General features: G+C 39.8%; 1 protein-coding gene across 2 annotated transcripts; it reads left to right on the top strand.

Annotated features, from left to right (window-relative positions):
- The first annotated feature begins 1,616 nt into the window (after positions 1-1,616).
- On the top strand, positions 1,617-12,972 carry sncgb (synuclein, gamma b (breast cancer-specific protein 1)). 2 transcript variants are annotated; one of them, XM_086304019.1, is made up of 6 exons: positions 1,617-1,988; positions 5,613-5,654; positions 7,537-7,664; positions 8,509-8,526; positions 9,299-9,340; positions 10,579-12,972. In XM_086304019.1, exons 1-6 carry the CDS (start codon positions 1,868-1,870, stop codon positions 10,585-10,587), a joined length of 360 nt encoding a protein of 119 aa, XP_086160145.1. In that variant the 5' UTR covers positions 1,617-1,867; the 3' UTR covers positions 10,588-12,972. The 2 variants fall into 2 exon arrangements, with proteins under 2 accessions (XP_086160145.1, XP_086160144.1); XM_086304018.1 differs by lacking the exon at positions 8,509-8,526 and having other exon boundaries at positions 1,734-1,988.
- Positions 12,973-13,936: the final 964 nt, after the last annotated feature.

Raw genomic sequence — 13,936 nt, 5'->3', positions numbered from 1 at the left:
AATAACCCCCCATCACTGCCATAATGCTGCGTCATGATGCGATGAGTCCTGTGAACACCAGAGGGCAGTCAAAGACCTGAAGGAGGGACCCTCCGCCTCTGCAACAGCAAAACAGCGCTTCATGGATCACGGTGTTCTAGCTTCATCCCTTCCTTTATCTAGTATTATACAGTGAATATAATTATTTTCCTACTTGCCAACATTTTAATATCAAACAACTGTTTTGTTTTGTTTTTTGAAAAAAAAAATGGAGCTTGTGTAAAGTGGGATTTAGCTGGTGAGGAATAACCTGTAGATAAGTCACATGACTCTGATATTGATTACTTTTCGTTGATTTGCAGATGTTTTACAAGCTGATATCCAACAAATGCACAATATAAAGTAGAATTCAGTGATTGAATCTAGTGTGCATCATCACCTTTATTAGAAATCGATGTCTGCTACCCTTCCTACAGCCTTACATGAATACCACAGCCTCTTCTGCACTAGTCCAATACAGTGAATCAGTGTATTCTTTATTACACTACCGCAAACCAACCAATGTAGCCTAGTATCTTCATTAAACCTTTGACTAACACAAAATTATTATTCAAGTACAGTTTATTTTGCAGGATATTTCACAAAAACAGCAAAATACCAAGTACGGATCCAATGTGTGATTTAAAAGCTAAACTTTTGAAAATAATCTCACATTTCTTCTCCTGTGCGTTTCACTGCATGTCACTCCAACTTTACATGTGCACCGCGAACGCATCACAGGGACGAGAGGAAAAAAGGATGTGTTGAGGGTGTAGCGGGTCGTGGGACGTTTTTGTTTTTATTACTGAGCAAGTATATCTCCATGTTTTCACTGGAAGCAACACCAGGCAGCAGCACACGGAAAATTACCTTAACCTGCCTCAGATTTAATGACTGAAGGTGCTGAAGGTTCCGGATCATTTCAAACCCTGGTTGTGATATCAATGTCACTCAGAATCACTGCACTGCTGAATCGGCATGTCTGAGTGAAACAGAAAGAGGAGGAGGAGGAGGAAGAGGAAGAGCGGGGCTGTTGTGACTCATTCAGGTGAAGATGACAAAGCAATTTCTCTCCAATCACAACCACAGAAATAGCTGTAGATGCTCTCTTTGTCTTTCTTAATGCATTCTGATTCAGCTCAAGTGGTAAAAATAAAAAAATCTGAGCTGATGGCAAAGCATTAATATAAACAGCAATACTATAAGTAAAAAGAATAGAAAAACATATAAATAAAGTATCAACTAAGAACATTTTGCTAAGAAATTAAAAACAAAGGAAGCAAATGTTTGGGACAAGCTCTGTGATGCAACTGCAGATTACATTGCAAAATTTAAGGATGCATATGATCTGACAAGAGGATCCGTCGGTTATGTAACCAGCGCATGGAGCCTCAGCATCTACAAAGGTGTGCCCAGAGCAAAGCGTGCCAATCAAAATATGCAAACAGATAGCCAGAGGCTGAGCTGAGCATGAGAGAGAGTCACCAGAAGAAAAGATGGACGAGAGTGGAGGGATGACTAAAGGGGCGGGGTTGCAGCATGACTTGAAAATGCTGCAGCATCCGGCTGCCTCTCCTCCTCCTCTCCCCATCTTTTTACATATTGGCTGTATCCGCCCTCCTGTTTCTCTCAGTCTGAGTGCTGTAGCCCTGCTGTGTGTTCCTCTCAGCCCTCTGTTGGAGCACCAAAGGGAGGAGGAGCCACCAGGAAACAGGCACTTACACATACTCACCCAGCCACACACTCTGACATCTCACAGCATCACTTCTGCACGCTCACTGTAAGCACCAGCCAGCCAACCAGCCAGGCCCATTTGGAGCAGGGGAGCCCAACTGTTTCATCGCCCAACATGGATGTACTGATGAAGGGGTTCTCCATGGCCAAGGAGGGGGTGGTGGCCGCCGCAGAGAAGACCAAAGCTGGCATGGAGGAAGCAGCAGCTAAGACCAAGGAGGGGGTAATGTATGTAGGTATGTAATATATCATGCAGCAAAAAGAGTTTGGAGGGTTGTGGGGGGGAGGTGCACTCATTTTTTGGTCTATATGTGGAATTACTTCGTGTACTTTTTGCATCATATGATTTGGGATCCATGTCTGAGACTTGTGAGAGGAACAGATAGAGGAGGAGGAGGAAAAAGAGAAGAGAAGGCAGGAAGGAGGGGATGGAGTGAGTGCTGGTGGGATACTGCTGCAGGACTGGTGCAGGGTCCAGAGGGTGGACAGTGAGAAACAGCGAGGAAAAGACAGTGAGGGTTACAGCTTTGCAGCAGGACAGTGATCAGTGGATGTTTGGGGGGAAAGCAAAAGAAAAGCAAAAGAGAAGAGCAAAAGGAGGGAAAGGAGGTCACTGCAGAGCTCTGTGACGCCGCTTCCTCGGGCTTTCATCACCTGACCAGCGTGACTATATTAAATCACTGGTCTGTGAAGCAGTTTGGATGGGGATGTCCAGTGATGGACTGGTTTCCAGAGTGTCAATTTATCTGATTTTTTTTTAATTAAATTTACAGAATAGAGCTGACTTACATTCATAATTAAAAGAAAAAAATATATTTAGAAAAGTGTTATAAAAAGCATTTAAACACTTAAAAAGAATCATTTCACAGCAAGACGCAAGATGATGTAAGTGTAAGAGGAAATACAATTTTAAATGCCCAAGAAAAATGATTCATTTATATTTTACCTCGGGTGCTTTGCACAGATGCTGTTGTTTCCTGCACTTTAATTATAGCTCAAGCTGCCACTGCGTCACGTTTCAAGGTTATCCCAAGCAGCAGGCTTTCACACCACCTGGGACAGGCCAGAGGGGGTGCAAAAGTAAGGAGGGTGGGTGAGGAACGATCAGAGTGGAGGGCTCCATCGTTGTCTGCTGTCTATCCTGTCAGTGCTCTGTCTGACCGTCATGCAGCAACTACAAAATGTTAATCATAATGATGAAAAAAAGGGGGAAGTCAACGGCACAAGCTGGAGAGGGAGGGGTGAGTTAGGGCAAGGATCATTTGAGCACTGCAGCAATTTGCTCTCTCTCTCTATCACAACCCCTCCACCCCCACCCTCCTTCTCCCGCACGCTCTACCCTCATCGGTTTGTGCTGGACGCAAAAACATTTGTGTGCTTGTGTTAGTTTGTGGTGTCACAGCAGCAGGATTGGCCTCCCAGTGAGTGCTCCTTCCTTCCACCCCCCACAGCTCACAAAACACCCACCCCAGGGAGACATGGAAGAACGGAGGGATGCAGGAAAGAGAGACAGAGAGAGAAAACAGGGGGTAAAAAAATGAAGGGAGGGGTGTTATGTCACCAAAAGCTTTGAGCTTGTAGTCTCGTGGCTCGTGGAGGAGAAAGACAGGTGACACATTGGGACAGAGGGCTGAGACTTGCTGGGTAAAGAAACCCTGGATCTTCCAGGAAGTAGACAGTGGTCACAAGCTCAAGGAAGCAAGAGAAAGGGGGTAAAGGTGAAGCAAGAGACAGAGAGGGAACAACGCAGATCACAGGGGGAGGATCAGAAGGGGGAGAGGGGATGTGATCAGTGAAGAGTGTCAATGGTTTCACTGTATCCACCTGCAGCAGAGTGCCTACGTCAGCATGTGGCTGTCAGTACACAGTATCAAGGTTTGCACGCCTGCTTTCCACCACATGGGCCAGACCTGGACAAACACAGCAACATGCTCAGTGATTTATTAATTTATTTTTAAAAGCTTCTGCCGCAAAACAGCTCCAAAACTTAAGTTTTAACTTTTAATTAAGAGATTTAACTTCATGTGATTTTATCAATCCCTTTATTTTTGCTTTTAAGATTTAATTCGGTGTTTTGGTAATCACTGATGGTTTCATTACAATCTTTTGTTTAAAGAGATTCATGAAAAATCCAAAATACACAATCTAAAAATTCTAGGTGTTTATTTTTGCAATAATATGAAAATATACCAACATATATAGCAATTATTTTAGAAAGAAATCAATTAGCATGATTTTTTTTTCTGCCCTGTAAATTTAACACGATGTATTTGCAATACGGAATATGAATTTCCTTTTTCATTTGTATGTATATGGTAATACAGCGTGTTGTTGATTATATATAGGTGTGTAAAATTGCATCTTTCTTTAGCTGAGAGCACATAAGGATTCACAGTTAACAGGATTTTTCACCACATCAGGATTGCTGAAGCGCAAATCCTCCTCTGGAAAAAAAGCTGTATTTCTCTGTGTTTAACGCATCGTTTCATAATGGGTAAAAATGCATTCAAACGCTCTAATCCATGCCGTCTTTGTGTACTCAGGCATGCCTCCAATCAGGATTATAATTTATTACAAGGATTATTTCAACAATTGCGTTTTTGTTCTTATTCTTGTCATTTGATCAGCTGTGTCCTGTGCATCACCTTCAGCTGGAATCGGCGTTATTACAAAAAGATGTTTATGAGTTACTCGATAAATCATAAAGCAAAGTTTCCTCAGAAGTCATGTATTCTTTCACAGGCATGGCTTGTTTGGTGACAGGCAGATCAGCTCTTCAGCTGAAATAGTCACGGCGTGCAGTGACACTCGGGAGGGGGGCTCCCCCTGTTGACTGAGAAAGAAGCTGTGTCACTGCAGCCTGCGATGAGCTGTACTGCAGTACTGCTCAGTACCCCGCACGTGGCTCATGTACCACGGGGAACGTGCTGAAAGATGGAGGGAAGCAGAAGGTAGCAAGGCTGACTGGATGTGGGACACTGTAAATGGCAGCAGCTGCATCTATGTGACTATAAAAAAGAGTGCAGTCAGTTTACTCATCTGCAGATGTAGCCTTCCTTTCCTCCATTAGTTCCTTTTTACCTTCCTCTCACTCTTTCTACTGTTCTTATCTTTTAGCTCGGATACTTCCCTCCTGTCATCCCTAACGTTGGCAGATTACATAACCACAATTTAATCTGCTGGGATCATACTGTAATGAGCACAGGGCTGGAAAGCAGGAAGGCACACACAGAGACGTGCGGCTGTTGCAGCCCATTCACAGGATGACTTCCAATTAAATAAAATGTTTCCAAGTGAAAGGAGCTTTTTTAGAGCTAGTGGTAAAGATAACAGGATCTTTAAACAGTCCAGACTTTATTAAAAAAATTTTAAAAGGCAAAACCCTTTGAGGACGCAGGAAAGCGCACAACATACCAGTCAGACTGACAAAACTGTGAGCAAAAGTAGGTCTGTGAATGTATTTTTAGAAACAGTAATGGATCACGCTGAGCTGAGACTCTTGGGAATGTTATGTCAGAGTTTAAAGGGGCAACAGCAGCTGAGAAATGTCCAAAAATACATAAGCAATATCTGCCGTCAACATTTTATGATATTTCTCTGACAACATTTAATGCACTGGTGTATTAAATGTGCTACTATTAGGCTATTAATAATGTAACTCTCATTGCTCTTATTCCTACATTATTCATTAATAACAAATCTATTATATAGTTTATGTTTCATTTGACTGTTTTACTTACTGAGGAAAGAAACCATAGACAGGACAAACAGGGCGTGTGAAATGTGTCTCTTTATTTTACAGGAAACATGCATGAGTCATGTACATGAATATAAGTCTGTTTTTCCTTTTTGGTCTGCAGGGAGTAAGACAAAGGAGGGAGTGGTGTCATCAGTAAACACAGGTAAGAAAAGCTGCATGTTTGAGCCTCTATTAAGATCATATAAATATAGAAACAGAAACCTCTGAGGGGAGAATGCAGAGGTTTGTTGTCTGAATATGAAGTGATTGCTGTCCCGAAGAGTTCGTTATGATCCCTTCTCTTATTACAAAAACAACATCCGAATATATTCATACTTCAGCACTGAATTCATGGCTACACCTTTAAGCACTGTGCTGAAACACTCTGGTTCTTAGAACAAGGAGCTCTTAGTCACACTTGAATGGTATAAAGTCCCAGATGGCTACAAGGGTATGTTTTGTAACATAGGTAGGTGGGATGGTTAACCGTCAGTTAATCTTCATTGTTGAAGTTTTTTTCTCTAGTAAAATCGAAAAAAATAAAAAATACATAAATAAAGTTTGAAAATATTTCTGATAAAGCACAGATGCCACCTACTGTATGTGTCACTCAATTTGATTTTGCAACTAGCAGGTGCAGATGTTGATGATGATGATGATGATGATAACCTTTTATTTTGAACAGATAAAGGCTTAAATGCTCTGTAGATGCTGATCTGATTTCTCAAATTACTTCTTTTTTGTATCTAGAAATTTAAGATATGAAAAGCATAAATATTGAATTTTGGTATAAATCAAATAAGAGCAGTATGTACAAATAAACTGTTCATTGGATACACGTTTAGAGGTACAATCATCAGAAATGTGTTTAAATACCAGGTGTCCTCTTCCAGGTGACCCAAATGTGGTTCATTGCTTATTACTAAAATAATACTATGGCCAAGTAGAAATAAGAAAAATCCTGATTTTATTCTAATCCATACAGATAATAACAGAGCTGCATAAAGCTTTAACTGTCATATAGAAAAAGTAAATAAGATGTTTACCGAAGGATTTTAATGTTTAGTGCTGTTACTTTTAATATTACTTTAAATAATGACATTACAGTTGTGCTAAAGGATCTGGAGACTTCACTTTGTCCTCCACTGAGCAGGCTGATGTTGTTTGCTCTGGACCCTCTTATACAGCGTCATTTGTGTGTGAAAGACAAACTTCAGGTTTCAAGATGTTTTTAAACTTTGCTTTTTATAAAGAAAATAAAAGTGAATAACACTATCTTTCTGGTTTAGCAAATTATATATGTGAAAAGGCTCTTCTGTGATGAGGCCAATGTATCAACTTAGTTTCAGGGGTGTCTCCATAGGGGGGGCCATGAGGTGGCACTGCCCAAGCCTACTCCACACTAAAGTTAGGGTCACTGTGGTAGACTACTGTTCATGCCCAACACTCTTAGATGAAAGCATCAATAGGATTATAGCATAAATAGTACTGGAAAATACATTCACATCACTCAAGTGACGTACAAGCTTATCCTTTAAGTACTTCTTTGTTATGATACCATCTACTTCTACTCTGCAGTACTTGAAATAAAAAGCTACGTTATGTGATATAATGTATTTTATTGTATAGCTTACAACACACATTAATGAATCATTAGAGAATAATGAACTATTTTCAAGCAACACTGTAGAATGAGTACTTTTACTTTAGGTACTTTAATTGCTAAAACCTTTGTACTCTTAGGTTACTTTAGCAGGGTTATGAATTTTACTTGAGAAAAAAGGTGTAAATATTTATTTACAGTTCTACTTGGCAGGTAATACACCTGTATGAGGGCAGATGGTTACACACTAATCTGAATATGTTGTCTACACTGCATACCACTTTTCCTGATCAAATGTTCTGATTTCCTGTCCCATCCCCATCTGATCTTTTCAAAGTCCTGGAAAGAGCTTTGCACAGATTTTCACATTGAGGTGAAAATCAGGACTGTTTTCTCACAGTGCAGTTTACACACTAACCCTCTTTCGCTCTCCACGTCTCAGTGGCCAACAGGACCGTGGATCAGGCCAACATTGTCGGAGAAACAGCGGTTGCAGGAGCCAACGAGGTGGCGCAGGCGGGTGTGGAGGGAGTCGAGAACGTTGCTGCATCAACCGGGCTGGTCAACCAGGTTAGTTACCATGGTTACTGTGGGTCGCACCAACACTCTTCATAGGTTTACCTCATTAGCATCTTTGCAGCTCTAGAAGGGAACCAGAGTTCTCATGCAGTAACAATGCTGAAAACTTCATTTTTAAAACGGGATCGGGGGTTGATTGAGCTGAACAAAGTGTCAGCTGCACATTTAAGTTAAATTGTGCCTGAAACTGATCTTTAATGCTAGTTTGAGGTTGAACACTAGATGGAGCCATTTCCCCTGAACTCACATCAAACAACTGCAGGACACCAAAGAAATCCAATTTCTTTACTGCAGCACTCTGTTGAGAAACTTTAATTACATTTATTTGCTCTGAGTAAATTAAGGTCATTGTGGCTCCATCTGCTTGTGAGAGGATTTTTCTGTCTGTCCAGTTTTCCACAGCCTGAAAAAATTGTACATTTTTAAACTTAATATTTACGGATTCAATTATTATTTATGTCATCACTGTGTTGTTTGCTTGTTTTTTAAGCAAAGAAATAATAAAATACATATAACTGTGACACATTTGCAAAAAACTTGTATTACAACTTGTATAAGAAAATTTTGAATTACCACTCTAATGTCATTTGGAGCTCTTGAAACTGATCGTCCTCCTTCTGCTCTTATACTTTGAACTCTCTGTCAGATGTTAGATGTTCTTGCATTTAACATTTGTGTCTTTTCTGCATGTCTTTATTGTCGTGTGTTTTGTGTGCTGTTCTTTTGTTATAATTTTGTGCCAGTGCTTTTTTTTCTTGTGCTTTGTTTTTGTGTGTTACTGTTCTCACATTTTGTTGTTTGTGCTGTTTGTGTCTCATTTTTGTTTCCCTGATAGGAGGAGCCTGTATACGAGGTGCCAGTTGGACAGAACATTTTGGGGTCATAGGTCATAAAGAAATCGGGAGGGTTAGGAAAGCGGGGGGGGATACTGTGCATGATGCTAACAGTCTGTTAGGTGTACACAATCTGTAGAAACCCTTTTGTATTGGATTGCGTGAACGTTAGTTAATAGTGTACAACAAACTCAGTGAGCTTCAGGAGGAAAGGGAAGGAACAGAAGCTTCTGTAAGGCTTCCTGAATTTATTCCTGCATCATTTGGGGCTTTGGATTAAACCCTTCATGCTTCCAGGAAAAATCCAAGTTGTAATACAACATAAAAAATAACTTTGTGACTTCTTCCTCTGAATATTTGAGACATTTTCCTCTCATGCTCACTAAGTTGCGTACTTTAGGCTCCAGTGATACTAAAATTCATTTCTAACCGTGTAGCTTGTCTATGCAACATTAAGCCACATCTATAGAACATCAGACAAGGCAGTGAATATTCTTATGGCATGCTCTGAACTGCTTCCCTGTAAGGCCTGTGCATCAGAAGCCTGTAGGCAAAAGTGTTCCTCTGACATCTTAGAAAGCTATAATTAATTAACTGACTCTCCCTTTCCTGAAAAATCTTGCGCATGATGATAAGAGCTCTTTCAATGGCACTGCATGCTTTTTGGAAATATTGTAACTGCTTTATTGAATTAGAGGTGCCATCAGTTCATTCTTTGATCCTTGCTGAAATATTCACGCCACCTCTCTCGTGTTTATAATCCATCCACATTAACGTCTTCTCCTCCCACAGGGAGAATATGGAGGAATGCAGCAGGGCGGGGAAGGAGGAGAGGTAAGATGAAACAATTTCTTTTATTTCATGTATTTTATTAAAAACACATACATTAAAAGCGGTCACATACACCTTTGTTATACAGAGGACTTTCTTTCCAGTTTCCAGTTTCCATGATCCCGGTGAGACTCAACATATCTTCGTTTTTTTCCAACATGATGTTAGTTTTATCCCAGTTAGAGTCAAACAGACAATAAAGCACTGTATGCTTGAAGGTGGGCATTCATTGTGATTTACAAGTTGCTAATAACTAACAGTGTCCCTGCATTTCTCAGCCTGATCATCTCCTCTCTTCTCACATTTACTTTCAAAACACAAAGAGTAATGGCCGAATTTGGATAATTTCATATTGGTCACATTGATCTTTTATATACAGTCTATGATTCTTCTAGTGGTAACTAATGTGGAGCTGCTAGTGTTGAGAAGAGATGAGCTATAGAAGTTAGACAAAGCAGATTTCAGGCTTCTAGATTTCAAAACAAAACTGTACAACTTACAGATTAATTAGTTTATACAGGTTTTTACTGTACACATCTCCAGGCTTTAAGACACATACAATTATTTTAAAATGTATTTTCAGTTCTTAAAATGCATGGATAGGCAGATCAGTTGGAATCCATTCTCATTTTAAATACACTAGAGTAAGTTTCAGTATCACGTTGCATATCCTATACTATCAAGGATCAAGCTGCTACTGTGCGTCAGTTTAGTAATTTAGTAAAGATCAAACATCCAAGCAAAATGCATTTGTAAATTGAGTAAAACCATAATTTAGACAATAATAAAATCTAACCTAAAGAATCTGTGTACCAGTCTCCAGAATCCAAGGCCTAAATAAACACAAACCGGATTAGCAGAAAAAGAGAAGCACGCAAGTTTATAATGACAGCAAAACACTGAAACCAGGTGGGACATCTTAAAAGGAAGTTGTTTGGTGTTGCTGTGAACAAATCAGCGATTGCACAGATATGATGAGGATTTCTGGCTGCCTTTTTAAAGTAAGAGGTCACAAGCAGAAAAATGCTTGAAGCCGCTGGTTTCATGTTGAACTATGAATGCAAAACTCTAAATCGAATCATCTAAAATATGATTGTATGGAAATTTTAAGTAGCAAAAAGAGGAATACTGCTTTATGATCTTTAACATATGCTTGATGTTTTTTACTGTTATACATATAAAAAATGTCTTCCACTGTTGATATTTGTGTTTTTATGTTTTTCTTCTTTCCTCCCTTCCAGGGATACTAGTCATCTTCAGGCCCTCCCGTGCTCTCCACCTGCCCCTCGCCTCCCCCTTTGCCTCGCTGTACCAGACTCCAGATCTTCAACAATATTTTTTTGTGACTTTACGGAACCAAAATCAACTAATACAGACTCTTCCGGATGCTGCACAACCGCCCCTCTCTCCCCGCTCAGTCTCGTCACTCCCCGGTGCCTCCCCCTGTGGTCCTCACCGCCATCTTTCCTCCCCTCTAATTTAAAGCAGCCTGAAGCTTTCGTACCCCCGCCTCATCTGTGTGTTAGTGGTGTCCTGATATGATCCTGGTGTTGTTGCTCTGCCACATGAACCCATAGTAAAATCTCACACGCAAACACACAAAAAAGAAACACACCAACATTCGGCACACACATGAAACACTCACATACAGTACATGCCGTTACGGCACTGACTCGCACTTTGGGCGAATGAGTCACAGTTGGGGGAAATACAATTCTGGGTGCGAACAATAACACAGTGTGCGACTGAGGCAAGACATGAGAGGGTGGATGAGCTGCAGTCAGTGCGTCTGTGTACCAGTGTTAGCTCGTGTATGTGTGTGCATGTGTAGCTGCTGCTGTATAGAACAAATCTCCAGAGGCTTGTGCAGGAAAATGTGCTTTGATGATGTTGAAGTTACATGTGAAGTAGTTAGAGTAGACTGCATGAACAGATGTGTAGAATGACTCGTAACGTGTTGTTAAATCTAGAGTAGCAGCTGTTCTGTGTTGCTTTGAATGGCTTAGTGTGTGTTTCTACTCAGTGTTTAGGGTTAATACAGTGGAAGCAATAGACAATATTCATCTGTCAGAGCAGCAGCTTGAAATGTGTTCATGTGATGCATGAGAAAGCAAAGGCAACATTTTAAAAGAAACTCCTATAACATTTAAATATTTGAGGTGTGAGAAAGCAGACTTAATGAGAAGAAAGCTCTTATTACTCTGAACTACTTAAGTTAAGGATTTAGGTTTAATCAGATTTGACTGAGAGGGAAGTTTCCCCGCAAAAATAAAAGTAATAATAATAATTTTAGTTTAAAATTCGAGAATGTCCTTTTTCCAAAGCAGTTCAGACCTCAGCAACATCCATTGTAACAATGACTTCATATGTGAACAACTTTTAGCACTAAAGAAGCTGACTGGCATTGTTTCAGAAACACAGAACTGTATTTAAAATTGATTGATCTGCAGAGAATTCAGCAACTTCGAAAGAAAGCTACATACAGAGAAAAAAATAACTAGAATTGTTACCTTGCGGTTATATTTATCCCTCACTTATAGTGTTTCACTATAACTAAAAAAGAGCTTTTGTCAAGTATCACACCTTCATTATTTAATTCTGCTTCACATTTGTGTAAAACTTTGATAGAAGTTATTTAATTAGTAGTTATTAAATGAGTTATTTAGTTAATGCCAGAAACAAGTTTTGTATGGTGATTGTGAATTTTACCTTTGACTCTTAAATGAGCTGCAGTTCTTCCTTGACTTAAAGTGAATGATTGTGCCAAATTAAAAGAAATTTCCTCCAGGTAGTCCCGAGTTGGAAGACATCACAAAAGCCTGACACGTGACTTCTTCAAGAGTAATTCTCATAAAGAAATCTGTGCTGGATAGTGTGAAAAATGTTCAAAATAACTATTCAAGGAGAAAATAAGATCATTTTCTGCTATTGTGTAGCTGCTTTTTAGTCTCTGTAACACTGTTTGGCAAACCATCGAGAGAAACAAGCAGATGGGACATTTGTCAGTTGTTTGTATTGCAGTTGAAAATATTCTTATTCTTATTAATTCATCTTTAAAAGAGCATAATGAAGGTTTGGGTTTAAAAATTAGACCAGCTTTATGTGTAGTTCTGTGCACAGCTTGAATTCTGGGATATGTAGTAGCTTTTAGGATGGTTTTTATTTCACACAATCTAAATCTGACTGTTGTGAAGCTCCCACCCCTCAACTGTCTCAACCAATCAGATCGTTTCTTTCTGCTGTCACTCAGTGTTCTGACACGTTTCACAGCTTGCTTGCCCTGCAAAACTGTGTGTCTACATGTACTGTATGTGAGAGTGGACGTGTGTGTTTGCTAACACAGAACGGATTCAGCCAGCAAAATGTGTGTGTGTGTGTTTGTGTCTGGACCTGGTTTGTGTGTTCTTACTTTGAGGCCAATGGAAACTGATGACTGCATGTTGCCTTATCAAGCAATTTCACATTCCCACACACACGTGTACATCACAGTACACACTAAAAAACACACACAACCACGAATCCCTCCACAAATACACAAACACGGTTCACACACCAAGTTTAAGTTGGCATCAAAGCAGACTCGCTGATTTTTTTAAACAGTACCAATGAAATTAAAAAGGTTTTGTTGAAATCCAGCTACAGTGTCAAGTTTTGTTTGAAGAATTTAAAAAGTTTTATTAATTTTGATCTTGCAGTCGAGGCCACGGGAATTTTTCTGTTCAATTCAATTTTATTTACATAGCGTTGACTCATAATAACAGTTGCCTCAAGTTGCTTTATATTTGCCAGAATCCTTCAGTTAAACAGACAAAACAGAAAAAGCCCAACAGTCAGATGCTCTGCTATGAGCAACGGTTTGGCATAGAAAATCAAATTAAATTCAAATTCAAATTTTATTTGTCACATACACAGTCATACACCGTACGATATGCAGTGAAATGCTTAGACAACTGCTCTTCAGGAAGCGGAATCGAAGAAAAGAAAAACGCCCTTTTAAAAGAAAGAAACTTCTAGTAGAATCAGGCTGAGAGAGAGAGAGACAGCCATCTGCTGCTGGTTGAGGTTAGAGGAGGAAGACAGGATAAAAACATGCTGTGGAAGAGAAATGTGTAAAGGTGAGTGAAGAAGAAACATTCAGTGCATCATGGGAAGCCCCTGGGCCACCTGAGTGAGGATTTGGGGCCACCTGATCCAAACTAGAAGCTGCTCTGCTCCAAGAGTTGCTCTGCCTCCCATTTTACATTTAAATACTATAGGGACAAAACACACAGTCTGAGAGAGAAGTGGGATGATACAGTGCTATGAAGTCTTTAAAATAAGATGGGACCTAATTATACAAGACCTTGTGTGTGACAAGAAGGATTTTAAATCCAATTCTGTATTTAACAGGGACAATGAAGCCAGTGTGGGCAAAGTATGCTCTTTTTTTAGTCCTCATCAGAACCCTTGGATCAAATAAAGATTTTTTTATGGAGTTTTTAGGACATCCTGGTAATAATGGAATACATAAGTCCAGCCCTAGAAGTGTTAAATGCATGAACTGACTCTTGTGTAGAGCTTTTCTCATCCTGGTAACCATCCAAAGCATTTTATCCTACA

The sequence above is a fragment of the Aulonocara sp. 'chitande type north' Nkhata Bay genome, linkage group LG8, assembly GCF_057382095.1.
Source record: "Aulonocara sp. 'chitande type north' Nkhata Bay isolate Kocher_YH1m ecotype deep benthic linkage group LG8, A_spYH_male_GT1.1, whole genome shotgun sequence".
In the NCBI taxonomy this organism is placed as follows: domain Eukaryota; kingdom Metazoa; phylum Chordata; class Actinopteri; order Cichliformes; family Cichlidae; genus Aulonocara; species Aulonocara sp. 'chitande type north' Nkhata Bay.
Note: the sequence above shows the minus strand (reverse complement) of the source record. Positions and strands in the feature narration are given on the sequence as shown.